Source organism: Vicugna pacos, chromosome 14 (genome assembly GCF_048564905.1).
Source record: "Vicugna pacos chromosome 14, VicPac4, whole genome shotgun sequence".
NCBI lineage: Eukaryota > Metazoa > Chordata > Mammalia > Artiodactyla > Camelidae > Vicugna > Vicugna pacos.
The window spans coordinates 6,891,793-6,915,986 of NC_133000.1; the positions used below are offsets into that span (position 1 = coordinate 6,891,793).

General features: G+C 40.8%; 1 protein-coding gene across 1 annotated transcript in view; it reads left to right on the plus strand.

The window, feature by feature from the left end:
• RXFP2 (relaxin family peptide receptor 2) overlaps window positions 1–24,194 on the plus strand; it is a 37,353-nt gene that overhangs the window by 11,808 nt on the left and 1,351 nt on the right. Inside the window, exons 5-16 of the mRNA XM_072937397.1 lie at window positions 3,082–3,153; window positions 3,791–3,862; window positions 5,487–5,558; window positions 6,592–6,663; window positions 9,431–9,502; window positions 10,942–11,013; window positions 14,301–14,372; window positions 14,479–14,550; window positions 16,695–16,766; window positions 19,403–19,632; window positions 20,254–20,664; window positions 23,562–23,780. Of these exons, the coding sequence (XP_072793498.1) occupies window positions 3,082–3,153; window positions 3,791–3,862; window positions 5,487–5,558; window positions 6,592–6,663; window positions 9,431–9,502; window positions 10,942–11,013; window positions 14,301–14,372; window positions 14,479–14,550; window positions 16,695–16,766; window positions 19,403–19,632; window positions 20,254–20,664; window positions 23,562–23,780 (1,508 nt within the window). The remainder of the gene's footprint in view (window positions 1–3,081; window positions 3,154–3,790; window positions 3,863–5,486; window positions 5,559–6,591; window positions 6,664–9,430; window positions 9,503–10,941; window positions 11,014–14,300; window positions 14,373–14,478; window positions 14,551–16,694; window positions 16,767–19,402; window positions 19,633–20,253; window positions 20,665–23,561; window positions 23,781–24,194) is intronic.

Below are 24,194 nucleotides of genomic sequence, written 5' to 3' on the forward strand. Positions count from 1 at the left end.
GAAATTCATTCCTATTGCCCACACTATTCTTCCCCGTCTGAGTTTTGAACATGTCTTAGGTCATTCTTTCAACGATAATTCCATTTTTGTGAACCCTTCACATTCGTCCTTGAATTTTGAAGAAACTCCTCACTGACCATCATACCCTCCGCCTGAATTGGATGGTCCTTCTGGTTCTCTCACAGTAATAGGTATCACCAATGTCACATAGGCTGAAACAGACATGAGGATCAATGAGTATTTGTCGAAGGATGATGTGTAAGATAAGACGCAGGGATAAAGAGAAGGTAGGGAGCATCTTCACCAGGGAGGACAGAGAAGCATAAGGATATTGTGAAGAGAGTGACCAGGGAAGTTTGTCTAAAGGAAAAGAATTCCCACAGGAAATGACCGAGTGAATGCTGGAGAGGTCATTGAATCATGATCATAGGGCCCTCAAACACTAGGCTAAAGAATCTGGGCTTTATTCTGTTTAAACAAGGAAAGGACATACACAAATATGTGTTAGATTATACTGAGCTAATAAAGTTAATATGCATTTTGAAGTTGTATTGGGATACATCCTAAGAGATCCCCAAATTTAATGTCAAGTGAGTCTCCAATCTCGGTGGTTTAACTAAGGTGAAGTTGAGGTCATTTAGGCATCCAGAAAAATAAATTCTTAAATCAAAATAAAATTTTATTTGCCCAATGAATAAATGTCACTCAACTAATCTACTGATCAGTTTACTCATTTAAAAATTTTTTCCTAACACTGGGAGGAAAGAAGCAGTTTAAGATGACCTTTCAGAGAAATAAAATACAATTTATGAGATTGACCATAATACTTTATCACTGCTACCATGGAAACCAATAGCAGTTCTTCTCCTCACTGTGACATAAATCTTATATAAATTAGGAATCCCTTCTTAAACTGGGTTCTCCTTCAGTGCAATCATTGGCAACAAACTGTAATTCATGGAGTCTGTCTGGCTCTTGAATACAGAATGTTGCATTAAAAAAATAGCCTGTAAACACGCAGGTCATTAAAGTATTTATTTGCTTTAGTTTCAGGTACATAAATTCCTGGCGTTTCTGCTTGAAAAGTCCTGACAGCTGAAACAGCAGGAATTCATGAACCAGTAAGTTATTCTTAGAAAAGCCATTCAATGTAAAGTATACCAAACGGGCTCATATCTCAGTTCCAAATAAAAAGAGGACATGACTTGCCAAATTGTGTGTTTCCAAATTTTCCCTTATATTCACCAAGCCACTGTTCTGCAGAGAAGAAAGCAGATACTGGAGGACTGAGTTAAAATTCAGCAGCCTGAGTCAGAGGTGAGGGCCCTGGGAAGCTAGCTCTCTGTGGGGTGCCAGCAAGCTGACTAAATTGAAGACTAGAAGCTGTTTATTGTTTAAGAAGTTGGAGTTTTCATTTGTGCCAGTGAAGGCAGATAGACTGCTCGCATCAGGTGAGTTGTGCAGATTAGAAGCACGAGGTCAGATTCGCAATTTGTGACTGCATCCATCTCTTCAAGTTTGACAATGTGGAGGTGAAATGTGCGTTGCATTTTGACTTAATCGTCTTGGATAAAATGTAAATAGCACTAGTTAGGCAGTCAATTTTATATTTAAGAGGAGCTTCAAATGCCTATTTTGCAGTATTATATTCTTTTTCCATTTTCATTTGCTGTTATAATTCACAGTAATACAATTCACTGTATTCACTTTCATTACATCACTCTGAGTACTCTGAAAATGCTAAAACATATTGATCTGCATTGGCTCATTCTCCATAACAGAACTTCAAAGCGACAGCAGAATTTATGCTGCCGTATGAAGCGTCTCCTCACAGACATGGTGCAGGGGTGGGGGGAGAGCGGGACGGAACGGCACAGGGTCTTACTGGGTTTCGGATTTACTTCATAGGATTAAAATTGCTGCTTCGTGTGTCACTGTGGATGTATGCACGTGCTCTGTCGTACCCACCTTTTCCACATGGTGGTACACAGAGAAAAGGACAGCCTCTGCTCAATACTTAGGGTTCAGAGCTGGATTTGTTAATAACTGGAAGCGAATCTTGGCTTTTCTTTGTCCCCTTGAGGGCTGAGGGCGTCAATACCCCCCACACACACCTGTAAGGCATTCATGACTCAAAGGCTGGGAAGCTTTGCTCGGGAATGACTGTGGTAATAACAAAACTCAAGGGTACAGCCAGGTGCTGAACAAGCACAAGATCTACCAACAGTTTTGCAGGGAAGTATCATCACAGTAAGGAAGTGTTGTAGAGTATTTTAGGAACCAAACCAAATCAAAATAAGAGGTAGGGGAGCCATTCAGAAGACGATGCAGGCATTAGTTACTATTCATAGTGTGACGATTTCCTGTCTAAAGGCCTTTAGAAAGTATCAATTCAGGGCTAATCTCCTATTGTATAATGAGGATAGGAAATGGAAATTATTTACTTAGATACTCCTGAAAGTTCTCTTACCACATCAGTACGATATTGCAAGACTGCTCCAGAGGTTAAGCACACCACGGCCCTGTGAGCCGAAGCTGATGCTCTGGCCCCTGCTCACCACTGATGCCATTTGTGACCTTGAGCACCTCTCTGACTCACTGTGTGCTTCTCCCTCTGCATGTTGAAGCAGAGCAGAGTAAGACTTGCCCTCTCCCTTTTTTTTCATGGGAATAGAATGGAAAGAAATGAGGAGTTAAAAACTCAAGACTGAAAGAGTGAGACAGCTCAGCAGTGAGAGCCTGAGAGTCTCACATGGTGAGCAGTGCCTGCAGGTCAGAGCGGGAAGGCGGCCAGAGACATGACTAGTCCCCTTCTCAAACACAGCACCCCGGACGTCAGGGGCACAAGTCAGAGATGCCCCGATCCCTTTGCACAGGTGCTGCAAGGGCAGCAGGCACTGGCTAGGTTCACAGCTGTCTCTCATCGGCAATGCTTCTACCTCCCAACGCGAGAATAGGATGTGGGACTTATGGGCCAGTTTCACAAACTGTCTTTAGGTGAAGAAAGTGGAGAGCACATTTAGCAACCTACCAAAGTACATGAACCGCAATCACATGACTCTTCTACCTTATTCCTACCAGATTCCTTCAACATAATTGTATTAGACATATATCCAGGAAAGCATTTTTTGGATTACATAATCTGCAAATACTGTGAGTAACTTTTTAATAATTCTATTATGAGTACAATTTTAAGTAAAGGTTAAAAGGGGAGAATAGTACTTTTTAAAGGCTTGACTTTGACTTGGATGTAGAGAAATGGGAGAAATAGGTTTTCACAAAGTACTCAGATTAATTATTACACTGAAAGAATTACTAAAAAAACCAAATTCCCAGTTTTACTAGAAGACAGATATAAAGGCTGTCTTTAACCTTGTCTTCTCAAGTTTGGGTCATTTCCACAATATTTTAGCATCTTCTTTTTTTCTAACCCTTGCTAACTTCCCTATATACTTTCTTAGAACATTAATCTACCAAGGATGTGACCAAAAAGACAGAAGCCAAAATCACCTCGCATATTTGTTCTACTCTTACACTCTGACCTAATGTAATATCCCAATAGATTATTTTTGGCCACTTTCCTGGTCACGGCCCTGCTGTTTGTCCCTGAGGCTGGTGGTTCTCTGTATCTCCTGACTGTTCCTTGATGTCCCCCCTCTGCTCATCCAGCAGAGTGCTTTTGGAGACAGATGTCCATACTTCCACCATCATCAGTGGCTCATATTCTAATTACATGTGACTGAAATGGAGTATTAAGTTTGCCTAATTTACTCACCCATGCTATTTGTAGATATCTCAACCACAACTGCATTACCGCTCTCAGACCTGGAGTATTCAGAGACTTACATCAGCTAACTTGGCTGTGAGTATTCTAGTTTTTCCTCCCCTCGTGAAGGTTCGCAGTCCAAGTGATACTCATCGAGGCTCACGGTTTCCATTTATTTATGTGTGCTGTTTCTTACACTTATTTTTCTGCTTGTCACATCATCTGGAGCACTGTATTCAAGCCGTTCAGATCATGGCAGAGCAAATGGTAGTCATGCAAAGAGAGATCAGTGCCATGCTCTTCCAGGTGGCCTTCTGAGCCCAGCAGTGGGCTAGCGAAGTCAGCTGTGCATCCAGGGTTTACCTGTAGCAGAACTTCTCAACACAGCTCTGTTGGCATTTTGGCCCAGATAATTCTCTAATTGGGGTGAAGGGGTGTGTCCTGAGCATTTTAGGATGTTTTGTGCCATCTGTGGCCTCTACCCCACTAGATGGTATTCACTCCCAGAGTTGTGACAACCAACAATTTCTCCAGACAGTCCCAGATGTCCCTTGAGGGGAAAAGTGCCCTCTGGTGAAAAATCACTGACCTAGAAAGCAGAAAGGTTACGGACTGTTTTGATTTCCAGAGAAGTCATAGAAAAGTCTGGAAATATGGTAGATTGTGGTGTTTCAACACTTTCCAGGCTAAGCCATCACTTCTGTCCCAAGTGGTGTCAGAACAGAAGTCCATGTTTTCATCAGGAAAAATGAACACAGGGCCCTCAGAAGGCCGTGTCCACCTTCCCGTGCTCTGTAGGGCAGCCCGGTCGAGTGGGAAAAGCCGCGACTGCAGCTTCACCCCCATCTTTGCGTATGCCACGGCCCCCAGCTTCGTGCTCCAGGCAATTTTCTTAATCTTCTTAGGCCTCTTTTTCTTCATCTTTAAACTATAATCATAATTCCTTTTTCTAAGAGGGATGTTGTGAGAATTAAATCACATAACATATATAAAGTGCCACATGCACAATGCCTGGCACATAGTAGGTGCTCAGTGTGGCTCCCTTCTCCAAATCCTACCTTCAGGTCCCTCTGAGAGTTTAAGGAAATGGGGCCTGGTTTCAAAGGCAACAAGAGAAAAGAAAGCATATTTCTCCTTATCTATTTTTTTCTAAGAAAATACCATATAGAGTTAAAAACAGTGATTTGAATTTGTAAATCTTTTCACCCTTTCACCCTCAAAGCTCCTAATGAGATTTTTGTTTGTTTGTTTTGTTTGTTTTGCATAGACCTCACAAAATACATCATTTAAACACCATGAGACCAAGAAACCACTTGTGATTTCCTAAGAATTTTTTTTTCATTTATTCTTCATTCAATCAGTAGGTCAAAGCATTTATGAAGCTCATATTCAGCCAATAAATAAGAGCAGCTTGTCTGGACCCAGGTATCCAGAGGTGAAGGACCTTAAGTCCCACAGGAGGTGGATGGATGCAGGGGGAGAAGACCATCAGGATGGACTTGACAAGTGCTGAGATGAGGGTTGTGGGGATTTGGAGGAAAGTGCTGCTCCAACCACAGGGTGAAGGAAAAACTCTCTGGGAAGAGACCTGAGCCAAGTGTGGACGGACAGGAAGGAGGAGGGCAGGTGTTAGGGGGAGGCAGGATCGTCACGTTATTTCTTCCTGTTTTATTTCACAAATGTCTCTAACGTTGGAAATGTTTGTGATATGTTTTGTCAGAATTCTAGATGACAATCCCATAACCAGAATTTCACAGCAGTTGTTTACTGGATTAAATTCCTTGTTCTTCCTGTAAGTACTCATCTACCTTTCAATCCATCCGTCTATAAATTGCAATGACATCTAAAGCTAGCTTTTAAAAAGAGATTTAAGAAAATCAAGCCCCCTAAAATTTCCATTAGCCAGAAATTCTTCTGTATTTCAAGCCACAATTACTGTTGCGACGTCCTGCTGGTGGCTCATGGTATATTTTTAAGCCTACCAGGTCATTTCCTTTTGATCTCTTTTAATTCCCTTTAGCCCTAAGGCATGTTTTTATTTGCAGTGGTTGACCAAAGATAGTATTCGTTTTTATTTAAATCTGTTAGATTCTCCCAGGAGCTCACATCCAACTATACTTTTAACAAAGGAAAATGTGCCTTTACCCAGCAAGAGTCACTAAAAATTCCAAAATCTTTGCCTTTATCAACTGAGCTTTTCTCCCAATTACATTTTCACTGTCTGTTAATACCCTGGGATGATTTGTCAGCAGGGGATCATTAATGTTCCCTTACAGTTGATCATATAGCATCGTTATTTTTCCGTTTATGAAAAGGGACCACAATATCATACGTTAATTGTGCAGCTTAACATGCTCATGAGTTGTTTTCCTCCCAAATGCCCCCTTCTATCACTTCTTAGATTTCATGCAGTTTCTAATGTGGCCTTTTAATATTGTAAATGATTAATGTTTCCCTTAAGATGAAACTTTAAATGTATGATGCTGGAAATGATGGCAGATTTGAAGTTTATAAGGAAAATTACCATGAACTTCAAAATTATTACCCAGTATATCCTTTTGTTTCATCTCATAAAATGAAACTGTTTCACATTTATTCCAGGTTATGTGTCACGCGTATGCATTCATAGTTTCTCTGACATCTGCTCTCTTACCCATGCCATACACAAATCTAGAGACCGTTTTGAAGTGGCAGTTATGCTTATATACTTCATCCTAATGTATCGATTTTTAGCATGCAAGCTTCCAAATTCTGGAAATGGTAACAATATTATTCTTAAAGTGGCAAATGATTTTGTTTCTAATTAATCTCTTCTTTGTTCAAAGGTCTATGGTGAATAACTACTTAGAAGCCCTTCCTACCCGGATGTGTGCCCAAATGCCTCGCCTCAACTGGATGTAAGTATGCACTTAGGAGCTTATTTGTTATTTGCCCAGATTAAGGAAACCAGCCCTAAAATTAATTCACAATCACATGAGAATCTCATCTCTGCTTTTCTTTCTAAAACCAGTGTCTGATCATGTTACTTCCTGGTTTAAAACTCTTGAGAATCCCCACAGGTTTGAGGGCAAAGTTCAGACTTTCCCATTTAGCACCAGAGACCCCTCATCTTCTGTCCCTTCCTCCACCTTCCCCTGGGACCTCTTTCCCGGCCCCTTCTCCTCACATGCCTTCCTTCCAGATGCACCTGCAGTCAGTTCCCTGAGCACAGACTGTTCCTTAATCTTGAAAGGCCTTGCTTCTTTATCCTTTTGGTTAACTCCAACATTTCCTTCCAAAGTCAGTTTAAACATCACCTTCAGGAAGCTGTCCCTGACACACCAACCAGCTCAGCGGCTGCCTCGTGCTCCCATTACACCAGGAGCAGCCTCCAGCACACCTGCCCCACTCCACACTGCACCCCTGTCTCAGGGCACCATCATCACAGAACCAGCGGTTTACCCATCTGTCCTCTACCACTTGGTAAACTCTGTGATTTTATACCCCAGCGTTGGCGCAATGATCAGCACATAATAGTGCTCAGCAAAACTTTGTGAAATGAACGTGCTAAACCTCTTTCGCTCCTCGTTAGCTTTGAACCGGTACATGTTTAAAGCCTTCGTTTAAGTTACACTGTGGCTTAAGTTACCATTCTGCCATGTTCATCTTCAGGATCTCCTGAGACAGGCAGGACTGGCAGTCACTTCCCGCCCCGTGGAAATGCTGATTTACCCTGCGCCCCAGAACTCTCCTCGTTGTCAAATTGGGGAACTTAATAATCACGATCTGAAGAAACTTTAGTACCTCAGCTTTTGACCCTCTCTGAGCTAGCCTCAGAGTTACTTGTGACAACACTACTAGGTGATCTTGTGTTTATTTGCTGACTTAAAAAAATTATTTATATACCTGTTATCAAAAGGCTCTTAAGGCATTTGGGGTCTCATGTAAATGTGCCAAATGTTAAAAATGAAAATCTGAAAAACATGCAAATAAAACTCATTATGAACAAGTGAAAAATACTTAGAAACTGAACAAGGACATCCTCACAATGGGAAACCAGCAAGAAGGAGTAAAATGAACAGAAAAAAGACCAGGATCCCAGCCTGCCCCCATCCCATCCCCATGGGCATCAGCAACAAAAAGGAGACCAGGAAGCAGCGTCGAAAGCCTGGGTTCCGAGGACACTCATTTTCACTCTGGTCTTCCACAGACACTGGGGGAAAATAGACACCCAATGAAAATACATAGTTAGCAAGGTTGCCTGATCACAAATGAGAGCTGAGAGGTCAGACCTGAACTGCCCCAGTTTAAAGGCAGAAAAAAACTTGCCTCGTCCACGCTTCTCCTTCCTTACTTGCTATCAAATAGGACTGTTTGTTGCTCACTGCTCCAAAGTGGTGTGCTTATGAGATGTAAAAGCATTTCCCCATCCTATTTAACAATATTGAGACTTTCAAGAGAGTGCAGTTCTGTAATCAAGACTGTATTTTAAGAGTGAAAAAAAAATTGAGTTCCTACCAGACCTCCAAGATGGCTTTAAAATCAGATTTTAAGGGCAATGACAAAGAGATTGGTGATTTTAGTGTGAATGTGAGAAAGGTTCAGAGGCAGCAAAACAGCTATTGTCATACACAGAGGAGACAGTAAGAAGCTGACTGTAGAAAGAAGTTAGGAGACTTGGCAGAAGAGTCGACCCTCTCATCCTTGACGCTGCTGGGAGCGGTCATGTCAGAGTGTTCCCGAGGCTGTTCCCTGAGTATGTGGGATGCTGCTGTCATAAGGTCCACCTGGCAGAATCCAGTCTCTCCACCGGTGCCTCTCGAACGTCAGCATTTATCACAAACAACGCGAGGACTTAAGACAGATGGTTGGACCTCAGGCCTAGAGTTTCTGATTCAGTGGGTCTGGGGAGGAGCCTGGGAATTTGCGTTTTAACAAGTTCCCAGGTGATGCTGAGGCCTGGTTCCAGGCACCCTTGGAGCAGCCCTGCACTCAGCACCTGCGTCACTGAGGGAGGCAGAAAGAGCAGGCACCTTCTATCACAGAGCTTGGGACTCATATCCTGACTCTGGCGTCCAGTGTTTGGAAGGTAATTTGGGCTGAATTTCTCCTTCTGCAAAATACAGACACAAATGTCTACCTGATCTTGGGGGCATGTGAGCATATAACAATCTGCGATGCCATGGTCAAGTAGACGTTAGATTCAGACAGATCTGGGTTAGAAGGTCAGCTCTGCCAGTTAACAGCTGTGTGATCAGAAGAAAAGTGAATTTCCAAGATCCTCTGATTCTTCTTATATTAAATGGTGGGGGTTGGTAATAAATCCAACTTCTCAGGAGTGTATGTTATGCACTCAGAATAGTACCTGACACTGTAAAAACCCAAAAATCAGTAGTTACCACTGTTACGGTGGCAATGTTATGATATTTAATAGCGTGGTATCCATCACAGACAGACATTCACTAAATGGTGGACTGCCCTTTCCCTCAGTTTTATTAATTTCTAATATTAATTGGAAGGGGAAAGAAGCATGATATTAATAACACGGACCCTGCGATAATTCAAAGGAGTGCATAAAAATTGGAATGAAGGAAAAATAAAGTTCAGAACTGTCATATCACCAAAAAGTGCCTCTAGACGTATGATTTGTGCAAAAACATTAAAACTATTTTTTCTTCCTTTTAGGGATTTGGAAGGCAATGGAATAAAATACCTCACAAATTCCACCTTTCAGTTTTGCAATTCACTCACAGTGCTGTAAGTATACAACAGAATTCAGTAAATGAGGGGAAACCCAGTAGCTCTGGGAATCAAAAGAAAACATTGACAGAGTTTTTAAAGTACGTTTTGTTTACAGCCTGGGTCTGAAACTGCAGTACTAGAAAATGCACACATGGATCTATTGATCTTGATGTTGGGGCCAAGCCTTCTGTTTAGCTGCCAGTCATTTAAGCCTCCTTCTTTCTGAGAGCAGTCATCACTTCTGTGCACTCTCTCAGCTGGGCTGATAGCTAACCCCATGCTCCAAGGAAGTGAGGAAATGTACGTGAAAGTGGTTAGCTGTACGATCATCAGTTGCTCCTGCCAATGACACTTAACACTTGATGCTTCTCTCTGTAAAGAAAAGAAAATTATTCGGAAGGGAAGAACCTCTGATGTATTCAGATTGGCCAAAGACTGGTGATTTTGATTGCCGATTATGTTTTTTTAAGGGGGTAGGAAGGCAGATGGATTAGTTAATTGGCACATTTGTGCTGGTAAACTTAAAAACAAAAGAATTTGCTTTAGTTTTAATCATAGTTCTCCATATATAGTAAGTACTTAGTAAACTAACAAAGATTTTGTTGATTGGATGGGTGATTGGAAAAGAAAATTTAGGGTATATCCATTTGAAGTAGTCTAACCAATTTTCTCCAACAAACTAAGCAGTAAAGGCTACTTACTGCCAGTTTGCAAATTTATCAATCAGATTGAAGATTAGCACATTTAATGAGAAAAGAGGCTATCCCACATAGGAGACACAAAGAATTTATTCTTCCCCTCATAGATTATGAGAGAGAACACTGGAAAACTGAACGGTAATGACATGGACATCTTCTATTTTATAGCTCCATGTAGCTTTTGAATCTCTTCCATACTCATTATCTCATTTGTTAACACCTCTGTAAGGCAGTTAGCTGCCAGCCCCCTCTTTTCTGCCGTTTGTTTTGGGGGATTCCATTTCTAGACAAAGGAAATGTAAAACCACTGCCCCACCAAACAAATTTAAAATTTGTTTGTGGCTCAAAGGGGTTGGTTCAGGCTTTGCTCTTTCTGGCCTTCTCGTAAGGAAACATGCCTTACGCAAAGATCCTCTTGAAGCTTTCTCTGAGAATTATTAGCAGGGTCCAAATTTGATATTACATGTGTGTTTATTGGGAAAAAACACTTCCTCAAATAATCAGAATCCAAACCAAGTTCAGTCCTATAGACCACGCTCAGCATCTCAAGTTCCTTAGGGCAGCCTGTCCCGAAGAGCATGAGGATACATCCTTGGTGAGAAACTCCTGCCTTGTTTTCCACACCAGAACAGGTCTTGCTTTAAGACTTCAAAGGAGGCGTATTAGGTTACACCCAGCTCAATGGCATCTCCTAATGAGAACTGATTATTACAGCAGACACAAACCAACAGTGCTGACTCTCACCATGTCTTACAGGTTTCTGCCTAGAAATCAAATTGATTTTGTTCCAGAGAAGACATTTTCTTCATTAAAAAATTTAGGAGAACTGTAAGTAGCATTGTCTACTAGGAAAATATGATTGCTTCTTCAAGATTATAAATTTGAATGACTAGTGAGACTGCTTTTCCACTAGTAGCAATCAAAATCCTGTAGACTACTGGATATCCAAAATCAATTAAGAAAACCAACATTATCCCAAAAGCAGATTAAAAATCAGACAGTGGGCTTAATATGGATTTAGCCTCCTCTAATTTCCCTGCCTATTTTCTTTGGGTGATTTCATATATATATATATATATGTGTGTGTGTGTTTGGGAGGAAATGAGTTTTCCATAGCTCTTAAACTCAGGGATCCTTGTCTCTAATGGCTGGAGTACAATTAATTCTCAATGAATGTTTGCTGAATGAAAAACTGACTGATTAAAATAATGTAATAATAATTATAACTGAACAAAGGAATGAAGATGCTTATTATCTCTTGAGAAATTATATTTCTAGAGCAGATGAAGCAAATACAAATGTCTAGAAAGAGGATTAGGCTTATTGAAAATATTCAGGGAGCTCATGTACTTTTTTTATTCAAATATGTGTTTTGTAGACCTAAGCCTTTTGAAAAGCATCTGTCTTACTATTAATTCATTGCTCACTACCCACATTGTGTATATCATTGGAATTTAAAATTGTCTGTTGCATTACAAATACTGGTGATTAGGGCAGAGAACCCCTTCTCCTGATCTGAAGTCTAAAAATGGAAATTAATTTCTTAATCACCTTCTCTCCCACTCTTTATACCTTGCTTTGAAATCCAGAAGGGACTGAGAAAAGTAACTCAGTAAGAGTAATTTGAAAAACAATTCAAGAATAATAAAGATTATTCACTCTAGTAACTATCATAAAACAAATCCACAAATATTTAGTAAGCGCCTAGAATATGCAAAGCACTGCATTAGAACTAAACTATTATCATTTTATGGCAAAAAAAATTAAAGGAAGCTCACTCAGAAGAGCTCACTCTTTGCTCACAGGGACATTCCTGATCAGACCTTGGAAGATGGATATGGATTTGGGTTAAGAGGTGGAATGGAGGAGCAGCCAGGACAAACAGGAGTGTGTTTTTATAAAAACTTAAGGAAACAGTGGTATAGAATCCACACTCTAAACGTTTTCCTACACTTAGGCAAAGCCACCGCCCACCAAAAAGAAGAGCCTAGTTAAGATACTAGCTTACTTTTCTAAAGACTACCACCAATTCACTGCAACCTCGGTAGTGTCAGTACGACAGAAGAAATTCAGAACTTAATAGAATTAGCTTGAACAAAGGCATTTATAGTTCTTGTGTTTACAAAAGTGTTAGATAATTTTACTGCGCCCTTACGGCCACAAACCCCTCCTGCGGAGGAATAAGCACACTTACGTAAGGCCACCGAGGTTGTTTCTATGCAAAAGACTGTACTTTATTTTTCAAGGCAACACTTTGCAGGATGTTTTCCAGGTGTACCATGTGCAAGACTGTCATTCTCTTGCTCTGTTGTCATGCTCCCTCTGGCCTGTGCACACTTGTGGCTTTCCTTCTGCTCCATGACCCATGTATGCTCCTGGCATCTGGAGCACCGGCTCAGCCTTCCCATCTGGCAGCCTGTCTATGCATGGATGTCATGACAGCCCCTCAGAAACAATCTGTTAAAATTAATTTACAGGTGATCCAGCTTCTTCCCCAGACTTGCCTGCTTTGTGGTATCGGCACGCTTGCCGGCAGCCTGGCTGGAAGACTCAGCCCTTTCCTTCTGCCTCTCTTCACACTTGATGTCCTATCAGACTGTAAGCCCTACTAGTGCCTCCTTAAACCCTCATCAGCTCTAACCTGGTCCAGGGTCACAGTCTCTCACCAGGACTCTCTTCTGACTCTTTGACTTTTCATCTTATCTTTCCTTCTTCTGACAGAATTGTCATCCCATAACCCAGAGCACATTTTGCCACCGTCCTCCCTCCTTGTTGCCTGCCTTATAGCAAAGTCCTTGACATAGTTCTCAAATGTTAATGATCAGAAGAATCACAGGGGATGCTGGCTTTAAATACATGTTACCAGCCTCCCTCCCAGAAATTCGGATGTGACAGTTCTGGAGGGGGCACCTCTTTTTATCTCTTTATTCTGATGCCTGAGCCATACTCTGGGAAACACTGCCTTGGAATGTATTCCTGGCCCTCCCATTTTGTCTCCATGCTCTTTTCCAGGCTCACCTCCTCTGTCTCCCCATCCTTTCTACCCTCCAGCCATGTGGGACCACTTGCTGACTTCGGAAGATGTCATTGACTTCCAAGTGTTTTCCTCTGGTCCTGTTTAACCCTCACCTGAAAAGCTACTCTTGTTTGACTCCACGTATAAAAATCATCAAGCTTTGCTCAAACACTTCCTAACTTCCCAGGCAAACTTCGATGATTCCTTCCTCTGTTTTTTATCTGTACCTCTATAATAATAGTTGTTTCATTCTTTTCTTGCTTTATAATCTAGTTGTTTAATTGTAAGCTTCTTTAGAGAAAGAACTAAGTCCTAGTTATCTGTAACTCCCACATGTCCATCAGGAGCTCTCCAAAACATCAAAAAATAGATGAGATCTTTTGCTTGACTTCTAGGCAATTCACATCTGTTTCACTTTCAATATCTTCTCTGGCTCAGAAGGATATTTTGGACTCTTAAAGATTCCTGATTCCTTCTTATCCTAACAAATCTCTTTTTCACATTCTGTAGAAAAACTTCCTTACAATTCTTTCTGGATTGGATAGCTCTATTATATGTAGATCTAAATCCTCAATTTCTTCTAAAAAATAGTACCATATAAAAATAGGTTAAAAATTTGTGAACTTACCCACTTGCGATCATCTGGGCAGATGTCGTAGGGCCAATACGATCTTAGTTGAATGCAGAATAAGTAAAGGGCATAGGTTTCGACTTTAGAAAGCTTATAATGTGGTTGGGTAAATAAGATATCCCATACATGAATCAAATAGGAATCACAGAAACAACGAATGGTGGAAGGCACAAAGAGAACCTAAGACAGGAAATTAGTTGAAGTAGATGTTGAAGCCGGGTTGGCAATGTGTTGGAGAGCGCTGAGAGGAAATTCCAGACTGGAACTGGATGAACACAGTGTCGCACGTCTGAAAGCGATGGAAAACACATCCATTTGGCTGACGCACACAGCTTTGTTGTGTAACAAGTTATCAGGTTGGTTAAAATTGGGTTGTATTTTCTGTTACGTCAGATGGGCTGATGACAGTTGTGAGGAGTGTCATTAATTTCCGGTGTAATTGCTGTGGGCTTTCACTGTCGTCCACAGGAACCTGTCTGGCAATCTGATAACGGAGCTCCCCCCCGACATTTTCAAAGACCTGAAGCTTCTACAGAAACTGTAAGTCCTCCTTCCCACTGTCATCACATTTAAATGGCAGTATCTTGGCTTCCAAAATAATAACGTCCTGATGCTTCTTTCCTCCTCCCTTCTAATGGTACAAAAGGAATCTGTCGTCCAACCCTCTTTTGTATCTCCACAAGAACCAGTTTGAAAGTCTTAGACAACTTCAGTCTCTGTAAGTGAAACGTAACGATATGTTGATTATAATTTTGGTGAATGTACTCTACTTAGAACCACATTTATTTTTACGTGGGTGTTTTACACACAGGAGGGCTTTTAATTTGAGGATGCACCCTCAGACTCTTGTGAGTATGATCGTTACCGTCAAGTTTGTGCTGAATGACAACAAGCCTCATTTTTTTACCATTCAGTGTATAAAGACCCTTTCTGTGTTTGAAGCTATATATAGCACCTTCCTGAAAACTGGATTCATATGGAAAAAGCTCATCTTACAGTTTTCACGAAGAATTAAATTTGCAATAGTTTTGTTACTAAGCAGTTGGTTAAAAAAAATCAGTTACGTAAAAGACTTCCCTACTTTTTCCCTTCCTCCTTTCCTGTAGCAGTCTACTTTATATTAATCTACAAAGCATGCTTTTTACTTTTCAATCAGTTAAGAAAAAATTATCCCACAAATATGAACATTCAGACAACTAATGTTATTTAGTATTTTAAAATTTCAAACATACTAGGTTTTGTGCCAAGAACTCTGCCAATTATTCTGTGTACCTCATGGATTCCTTCCCCATAAATAGCCATTGCTGGTCGAAGTTTGGGTCTTTTCCTACAGAGGGCATAATACATTACCTGATCTCAGCCTAAAGCCTTTCTTTGTTTAATTCCAAAGACCAGTTCTTAATGTCACCTTTTATTCTTGCTAAATAGTTTTCTATTGGAAGCTAATACAAGATTTTGATTCTCTCTTAATAGATATTAGTGAACATCCAGTGATGAAAAAGACTTGATTCCTGTTCTCAATAAGCTAGTATATAAAAACCCCCAAAATATAAATAATACATTGTTCTTAAGTGTAAGTTAGACCTCCCTTCCCTTCATTCAATATACACTGAGTTCTGAAAGCTAAAATATCAGATTACACATCATGCCCTTCTGAAAAGTCAAAGTAGTAACTATTTACTTCATACTTCTCTTTCTTCATTTCTTTTCTCTTTTCTTTTTTTTCCCCTAGAGATTCGTCTGCACATTTATTTCACAAACATTTATTGGCCACTAACTTAATCATAGCACTGTCTTGGGTACTCAGGATACTGTAGCCTCTGCTCTTTTGAAACCTATAGACTACTAATCAAATAATCACATAATTCATGTAACACTGAAACTGTGGCAGCTAGAGGGCAAAAGAAAGAAGGGGGAAGAAACCCTTGAAAAAAGGACTCAAGAGTTTCCTGCAAAAGGGCCCCTCTGATTATTCAGTAGTGTAACTGCTCCTGAAGTCTCACTTCTGCCAGCCAAAGAGCAAGGCGGTTCCTCTATAAAGGACTCGATGGACCAAGGAAAACTCAAAACCTCGTCAAGAAATCCTTATTCAGATTTTCCCAAAAGAAACTGAGTGGGAATCAAATGCCTTTCAAAATAAGCCTTAAAAAAGCAAAAGGCTTCTGTCCTTTTAGACTGTCCTCTTTCCATCTGTGTCTTCTGAGAACATGGCAGACTCCCTTAATTCATGTATCCTACAGAGTCTTCAAAGAATCTATATTTGAGGAAACTTCCGGATAAGTGAGGAGTGTTCGGAGTTCTCACTGCTGCCCTCTGAGGACCTTTTGTGGGGCTGGAGGAATGAAACGGATTACGCTTCCCAGGGTTGTCTTAGAAACCCCTGGTCCTGACCCAGAGCTCCTCCTCCTGCTTCCATGGTTCCCCACCCCAAAGACACACAGACCAGGGAGGAAGGACTGTATTTAAATCCAGATTCTCACAAAACTCACTTCAGTGATGCTCTCGGGTTGAAAATATCAGCCCCTGTCTGAAACCTTCTAACTCACACTGCATGGTTTATAAAACCAAAGTACAGAGCCCATCTCATAATCACACAAATCACCACTGCCATTGTTGAATCAAACGAATGAATGTGTTTTATCAGAAGGTAGTTCTGTGTGTGAAGTGACAGAATCAGCTCCAACTTAACAGGAGTCATGAACAGAAATGGCAATTTTCTAAGACAGTGTATTGTAAACTTTTCATCCTAATTTGAAGTTATAACGTAAGATTTTGAAGTATGGTTTTTAGGATATGACAAAGAATGCAATGATTAAAAAGTTAAACCCTAAAAACATGAAACCTGTCGTGTGTATTTTCCAGAGACCTGGAAAGGATAGAGATTCCAAATATAGACACACGAATGTTTCAGCCTATGAAGAATCTTTCTTACGTGTATGTATGTATGTATGAAAGAATGGAGAAGACAGTATGGTGAAATGCCGCAGATGTTCTGATGTAAATTGTCTAATGTATCACTGCATTGTGTTTATATGCAAGAAAAGTCTTTTATTGAGAACTTTTTAATTTTGTCACCTTTGGTCCCTGTTCAAATAGAATTCAATATTATGATGTGCCGACATGAATGACACTTCTCTCTGGAAACACGCTGTTTATCCAGTCGAGGCCCAATAAGAGATCAGGGTACCAGAATGCCACATATTACACAAGATGAAGTCACTGGCTAACTGGTACTCAGGAGACCTGGAAACATTAATTCACCTCACATGAGTGAGCAGCTGGCTGCTCTAAGATTTGAGCCCTTAGGAACAAAAGTGCTATATAAATTCCAGGTGTTGTTACTGTTACTAAGTGCACTGCAAAATGGAGGTAATTCATCTTTATAGTAGTTTTTGATAAGTCACGTTAATATATTTGGCTAAAGTGCACTGTGTAAGTTGTGTTAATATATGTGTTTATGACATGATCATTTATTTATCAACTGTGTAATCTATGTGTTCATGATTTCAAAAATTAACCATTGTTATCCACAACAATAGGGAGGATTCGATGTAAGATTACAAGTTGGGTGCAGCAAGTGACTGAAATGGTTAGTGTGAAGGTGCTCTTTTGGGAGAACATTTTGTTTATGTCTGTGAAGTAGGTGTGATTACCCAAAGGCAAGTTATTTGATGCATATCCACCTGGTTTTCATAATTTCTCTTTCTGTGGCATCAGTAGATAAATATTTAATAAGGCTGTCATTTCCTTGGTGCAGGCAGAATGCGCGGTCTTCTTAGAATAGGGAAATTCAACCCTTGTAGAACTTGATGGAGATGCTGCTGCTTTAAATACGAACCTCAGGTTGAGGTCAAGAAGGACCCAACAATTAACAGAAAACGTGCGACCTTTGTCGCTTCCCTGCTGAGTAATCTAGTGATTCTTCTTTCATCTTCCTTGCCCACCATTTATTAAACACCTCCACCCTCATAACCCCATCATCCCTTCCACCTGCCAACCAGTTCCCAGGTCACAGTGGGAGGAGAGGTTGGCCCACGGAGAGACCCTGGCTGGCTCTATCTGAAAACAGTGGACATGATGGAATCCTGAAGGAACCAAGAGGTCGAGTCCAGTGTGTGCCAGGGACCCAAGGAAAGGAGACGAAAACCAGAGAATTATACGTCAGGTCCCTTTAATTGGATAGATGACATCAGGAAGCTAGACTGTAGGCTCCTCCGGGGCAGGGACACCTTCCAACGTCTCCACCTGACATGCCCCACACTAGAGCCCACATCATTTGTTTGCTCAGCTAGCAAGTATTTGTTGAGTACCACCATGTGCCAGGCACTGTTTTAGGTCTGGGGACACAGGGGTGGACAGGAGAGAGAAGGATCTGCTCCATGGAGCTCCTGTTCAGCTTTGGGAATCAGAAAGTAAGCCAGTGAACAGATGAATTGTTACGAAATGCCGGGAAGGAAGGAAGAGGTGGAGGGAGGCTGGAGATGGTTCACACAAAAGTCAGAGACATGACATTCAAGCAGACCTGCATGGAGGGAGACAGCAGCCCTGGCAATCCTGGGAGGAGATTCTTCCAGGCTGAGGGAAAAGCAAGAGCTCCACACTGAGAGGGGCCTGAGCCTGGCTCGTGTGAGGACTGGAAGGAAGCCCATGTGTCTGGGCAGAGTGAGCGATGGAGGGAAGATGTGAGGCGGCCCAGAGGAGCCAGGGGTCCAATCATGGGACGCCTCTGAGCTGGGGCAGATTAAGTTTTGTTTAACTTGCTAGTCTAGCAACTGAACGGGCAGAGGACAAAAAAGAAAAAAAAAAGATTAGATGAGAAAAGAGCTAAAAGTGATGATAAATGAATACAAAAATAGAATGAGTGTTAATGGGAGAAAACCCCAAAATATACAGATTTGGAGAATGGCAGTAAACCAAACGACCTCCCCCAATTCAAACTCTTCAAGATTCCACACACCTAGGTCACAAACACGTTGATCACAGACAAGCCTGACTTTTCCTCTAGAAATTGTTTAAGTCCTTCCAGACCCTGTTAAGGAATCTGAGTTTGAGGCAGCTGCTTTCTCCTCCACACTCCAATGAGACTGAACTTTCCTCGTCTCAGAGATCCTCCCATCTGCCAGTATCAAGGAAATAAGGCTAGTTTTAAGTGAATATACTTAAAACTAAGTACAAGACAGAGATGTTTTTAGCGAGCTACCGCAGGTCCCTGACAGCCCAAACCCAAGTCCCTGAATGTTTACTAAAGGTCAGTTTAACAATGACAGTTTGCTTTCTATAGTACGCTAGGAAATCACCAGTGTAACGGGGAAGATGGAGCCCTAGGGATGTCCCATTCTTGCGTCCTCCCTGGACTCACCCCAAGCAAGCCACAGATTCCTGTGCCCTCCAGTTGCTCACCTTTAACAGAAGAACACTGCCTAGAGCAACATCACACTTAAGGAGGAACTCCATAATTACATAATCACTACTGAATAAAAATACCCAAGCCCAGTGAAGCGCGTACCTAACACAGCTGCTCTTTCCGCGTCATTGCTGTAAAGTGACTCTTGTTTTCCCTTTGACTTTAGTTATTTCAAAACCTTTCGATACTGCTCCTATGCTCCCCATGTCCGAATATGTAGGCCCTTGACTGACGGCGTTTCTTCACTTGAGGACCTCTTGGCTAATGATATCCTCAGAATATTTGTCTGGGTTATTGCTTTCATAACCTGCTTTGGAAATCTTTTTGTCATTGGCATGAGATCTGTCATTAAAGCTGAAAACACGACTCACGCTACGTCCATCAAAATCCTTTGTTGTAAGTATGTTTCCTATTTAAATAGATTTCGGATCTCTTCTGTAAGCTGTGCTCTCAATTATATTCGGCCTCAACAAATGATATTTAATATGAACTCCATATGCTGGGCATTTTTTTTCTAAATATGAAGGTCCTATTTTTCTCTATGGCTGCTCTGTTCTGGATTGCATGAGTTTGCGGTGACCTGGTAGCCACCCCTAGGGGTTATGTCTTGGAAATGAGGTAACAGGGAACCAATGAGTCAAGGGATGGGTTAAAGAGGACATGTTGTGAGTTGCAAAACTAAGCTTTGTTTAACCTTCAATCTCAATAACATCCATGTTCCTCATGCCCAGAAAATTACTTCATTAGCTACGTAAGTCATATTTGTTTACCACTTAAAAGCTAGTCCCTCCACCCCCAGCAAATTACCCCCCCACCAACATTTTTTCAAAATTGTAAAACAAAAATGCATTGTGGCACTTCAGAAGTAGTGTACTTTTTGAAGTCCGTTGGCTTCTAGGTACTGTTGCAGGTGTTTACGTTAGTTCACTTGATACAAGATGAAGGAACTAGACCTAATCAGAAAACTAAGACAGAGATGCTGGGAACCACCAGCATACACCGTGTGATTCTCAACAGGTGCAGACTGCCTGATGGGTGTTTATTTGTTCTTCATCGGCTTTTTCGATCTGAAATACCGCGGGCATTATCAGAAGTATGCGTTGCTGTGGATGGAGAGCTTACAGTGCCACCTCCTGGGCTTCCTGGCCGTGCTGTCCAGCGAAGTCTCTGTCCTGTTGCTGACGTACTTGACTTTGGAGAAGTTCCTGGCCGTTGTCTTTCCCTTCAGTAACATTCGTCCTAGAAAATGGCAGACTTTGGTCATCCTTGTTTGCATCTGGATTGTGGGATTTTTAATAGCAGTGATTCCATTTTGGAAGGAGGATTATTTTGGAAACTTCTATGGAAAAAATGGAGTATGTTTCCCACTTTATGACGACCAAACAGAAGATACTGGAAGCAAATGGTATTCTCTTGGAATTTTCCTAGGTAAATTATATTTTTCATTTCCTGGACTAACGTCATTTTGGTAGAAATACCATAAATTTCAGTAAAGCCATATTTGTCCATTTCAGAAAGTAAACAGATACAGTCAAGACTGTGTCCTTTTTAAGGGAAAAATTCTTGCTGTGTATTCATAGGAGTTTTATTAAACTTTTTATTATGGAGACTTAATGTGGAAAACAAAAACACATTGTCAGGATCTCTGGATGGTCTTTTTATTACCCGTGAGACCTTTGATTTCACGTTCATACACAGTGACTTTCAGCTGGAGGAATTCTAGTTCAGTGCCTTGTCTTGCCACTCTACCAAGTTATTTAAACTCATTTTTTTAAAATCTAGATGTGAGCTAAATAAATAATAATAATAAAATTGTGGAAACTCACTAGCAAGAGGCTATGAACCAGGAAGGTTTACTGCCTTTTGTAAATGCAGTTTGAAAGTCAGCAAAGGAAGGCTGCCCCATTAAACTCTTCGCTTCTCAGTTTTCTCAATTCTCCCAAATTTTTTTGAAAAGAGAACCCTACCTTCTCTATCACGAATACGTGAGAAGTTTAGCCCTTTAAGGTTAAAACCTTTTCTATGTCTAATAGGTATAAGCAAGGCCATTCTCGTGTCCTCTCTTTAACTAGGGCAGAATTTTCAATTCCCCCTTCTCATCTTTTCCCCTCATCCAAGGGGTTCGTAATCTCTGTCATCCTGTCTTTTTTTATCAAATGTTCTTCCCTCAGAACGTGCTGTCTTCTCTTTCTTCCAGTCTCTACCTACTGCTATCACCTTTGTTTAAAATCTTTCAACCTCCACCCTGAATTCTTACATTAGCCGTTACAAGTCTTCTGGCCTCTGGGCCTTCTCCTATTTATCTGTTCAACTACCCGAGTGCCAAAAGGTCTATGTATCCTCTACTCAGAGACCTTCAGGAACTCCCTGCTACCAAGGTCAAGTTTGTGTTAGTCACTGAAAGCCCATCACAAAATGTCCCTTACCCCTTTCCCCGCTCCTCTCCATCTATTCCTTCTCTTCTTCGTCTGGAAAATAGAACACTTTATTTGCACCATTTTCATAATATTCCACACATACAGCCCTGTTTGGTAGCCCTCTTTTCTCAACTATGTCACTCCTGTAATACTGTAAACCATTCCTGGCGTAGGTACACTTCAGGGAGACCCTCTCTCCCTCACCCACGTACACACACACACACACTCCAGTCCATTCACTGATCCAAAAAGGATTTATTAAGCACCAGCTAGAGGCCGGGCTCTCTTTTGGGTGCTGGAGATAAAACAAGTGATCCTCACAGACCTGCATCCTGGAAGGAGGATTAAGACAAGGAAACACGTCCTCACGTCACAGACTGACAAGACGCCATGAAGGAGGAGTACAGGATGTTCTAGAAGCCCCTGGATCTGAGGACCAGGGAAGGCATCTCAATAACAGTGAATCCAAACCAAGGCCCAAAGGATGAGGATGCAGTAGCCAAATGAAGGCAGAGGTCGTGTTCCAGGAGTTAGAAGCCCAAAGCCAGGGTCCAGGCCCAGATAAACGGCAAAAGAAGTTTGGTGTGGCTGGATCTTACAGTTAAGGTATGAGAGTCAGTAAAAAGGGTTTAGCACCTGTGATACAGTCCAGATAGATAAAGCAATAGTGATGCGCATGGAAACACACACACACACCATCATCTACGTATACACAGCTTACCTCTGTGAGATGGAGTCCAGACCCCTTTTTGCTTAAAAATATAATATACAACTTTTAATTAATTTTTTATTTTAGAATAGATTTAGAGAACAGTTGAAAGGCCCCTCACCCAGGTTCCTGCTGTTAACATCTCACGTTCCTGTGGTGCATTCAGAACACACATTCGGAAACTTTCTGTAAGTCCGTTTTCAAAATTTGCACCAGAGGAACATCTTTAACAGTTACTTTCTTTTAGTCTTAACTAAACTTTCTGACAATAGGCCTAAGATAAACCAACTTTATGAAGTTCTATTATATGGCTTTAGAATGCAATTCCATGGAATATGTTTATGTTTTGGATAAAAACAACAGAACACCTTGAATTTATAGTATTTTTCCTTGGACTTCACTAGCCTTACATACAGTCTAATTAGATAAACTTTTTTTAATGACTTTGAAATTACATACATATTTTATGTTCACCATGAAGAAAAATATGATCACTTAGGATTTTTATTATAGCAAGATTATAATAAAATGACAAAGAAGTCAGCATCGTAGGATAACGATTAGTGAGAATCTGCTGAACTATCTGACCTTAAAAGAGTAATTCCTGTTGTTGAGTTTTTAATTTTTTTCTAATTTTTTTTCTAAAATGAATCTAGAGGGTTCTGAATTTTAGTTTAGATTACTATAGGTAATCTGGAGAAAAATAAAAATGTGTTTTTATCCTATGTATTTTTAAAAACATGAGGAATAGTGTCTCTGAGGCTATTACCTTCTTGATATTCCAAGGTTATCTTTTATTTATAAAATAAAGGATGGCGGCATATTGATCTTCTGAGATAGACATGTGATTACAGTAATCTCTTAAGGTTTGAATTTGCAGAGGGCTAAAAATGAAATAGCTTTTCCCCTGCTTTATTTAAAAAAGCTAAATTTTACCTCATGATATACCAAAGTCTATAATTTGGGGTAACGGGTTTATGTATTTGAAATAACTTCTTGATCTGGCAAACCCAATTCCTGTAGCTTATTCCGGATTTCAGCCTTGTAACAGGGTTTTAGCTGATGACCATGGGGCTTATACAAAGAATGCTTCTTGTAAGTACAGTGGAAGAAGCACCATATTGGACATCTAAGTAACACAATATTTCTACTGTCGATTTGTACACCTGAGATGTTAAGAGGTGTGCTTTTCCCAACAGGTGTGAATTTGCTGGCTTTTCTCATCATTGTGCTCTCCTACACTATTATGTTCTGTTCCATTCAAAAAACTGCCTTGCAGACTTCAGAAGTGAGGAATCCCATCGGAAGAGAGGTGGCTCTCGCAAACCGTTTCTTTTTTATAGTGTTCTCTGATGCCATCTGCTGGATTCCTGTGTTTGTAATTAAAATTCTTTCCCTCTTCCGGGTGGAAATACCAGGTCAGTCCCTTCCATTATTCCCAAGTACATGATGCCTTCTTATGCCTTTTGTTCAACAAGGCCAGGATACACTGCTTTTCATGTAGTAAATTCTCAGTAAATACCTACAGCTTTAGTACAAAGAGTTAGGATTTCCTCAGTGTTCTATAATCAGTATTCTCAGGTAGAAACTGGGTGATGGTGCAATCCAGACAAGAATAATAAGAGCACAGAAGCTAGAGAGAAACAGGTTCTTAGTATCTCACTTCTCCCTGAGCTAGATAATGGTTCTTAACCAAGAATGCATCAAACAAAATAAAATACACGCGCCCTGGTCTCCTCCCTGGGCGTCTGAATTTAGTCTGTAAGGGCTAAGGTCTGCACATGAGTATTTTGGGAAAGTTCCCCCTGTGACTCTGAGGTGAAAGAAAACTT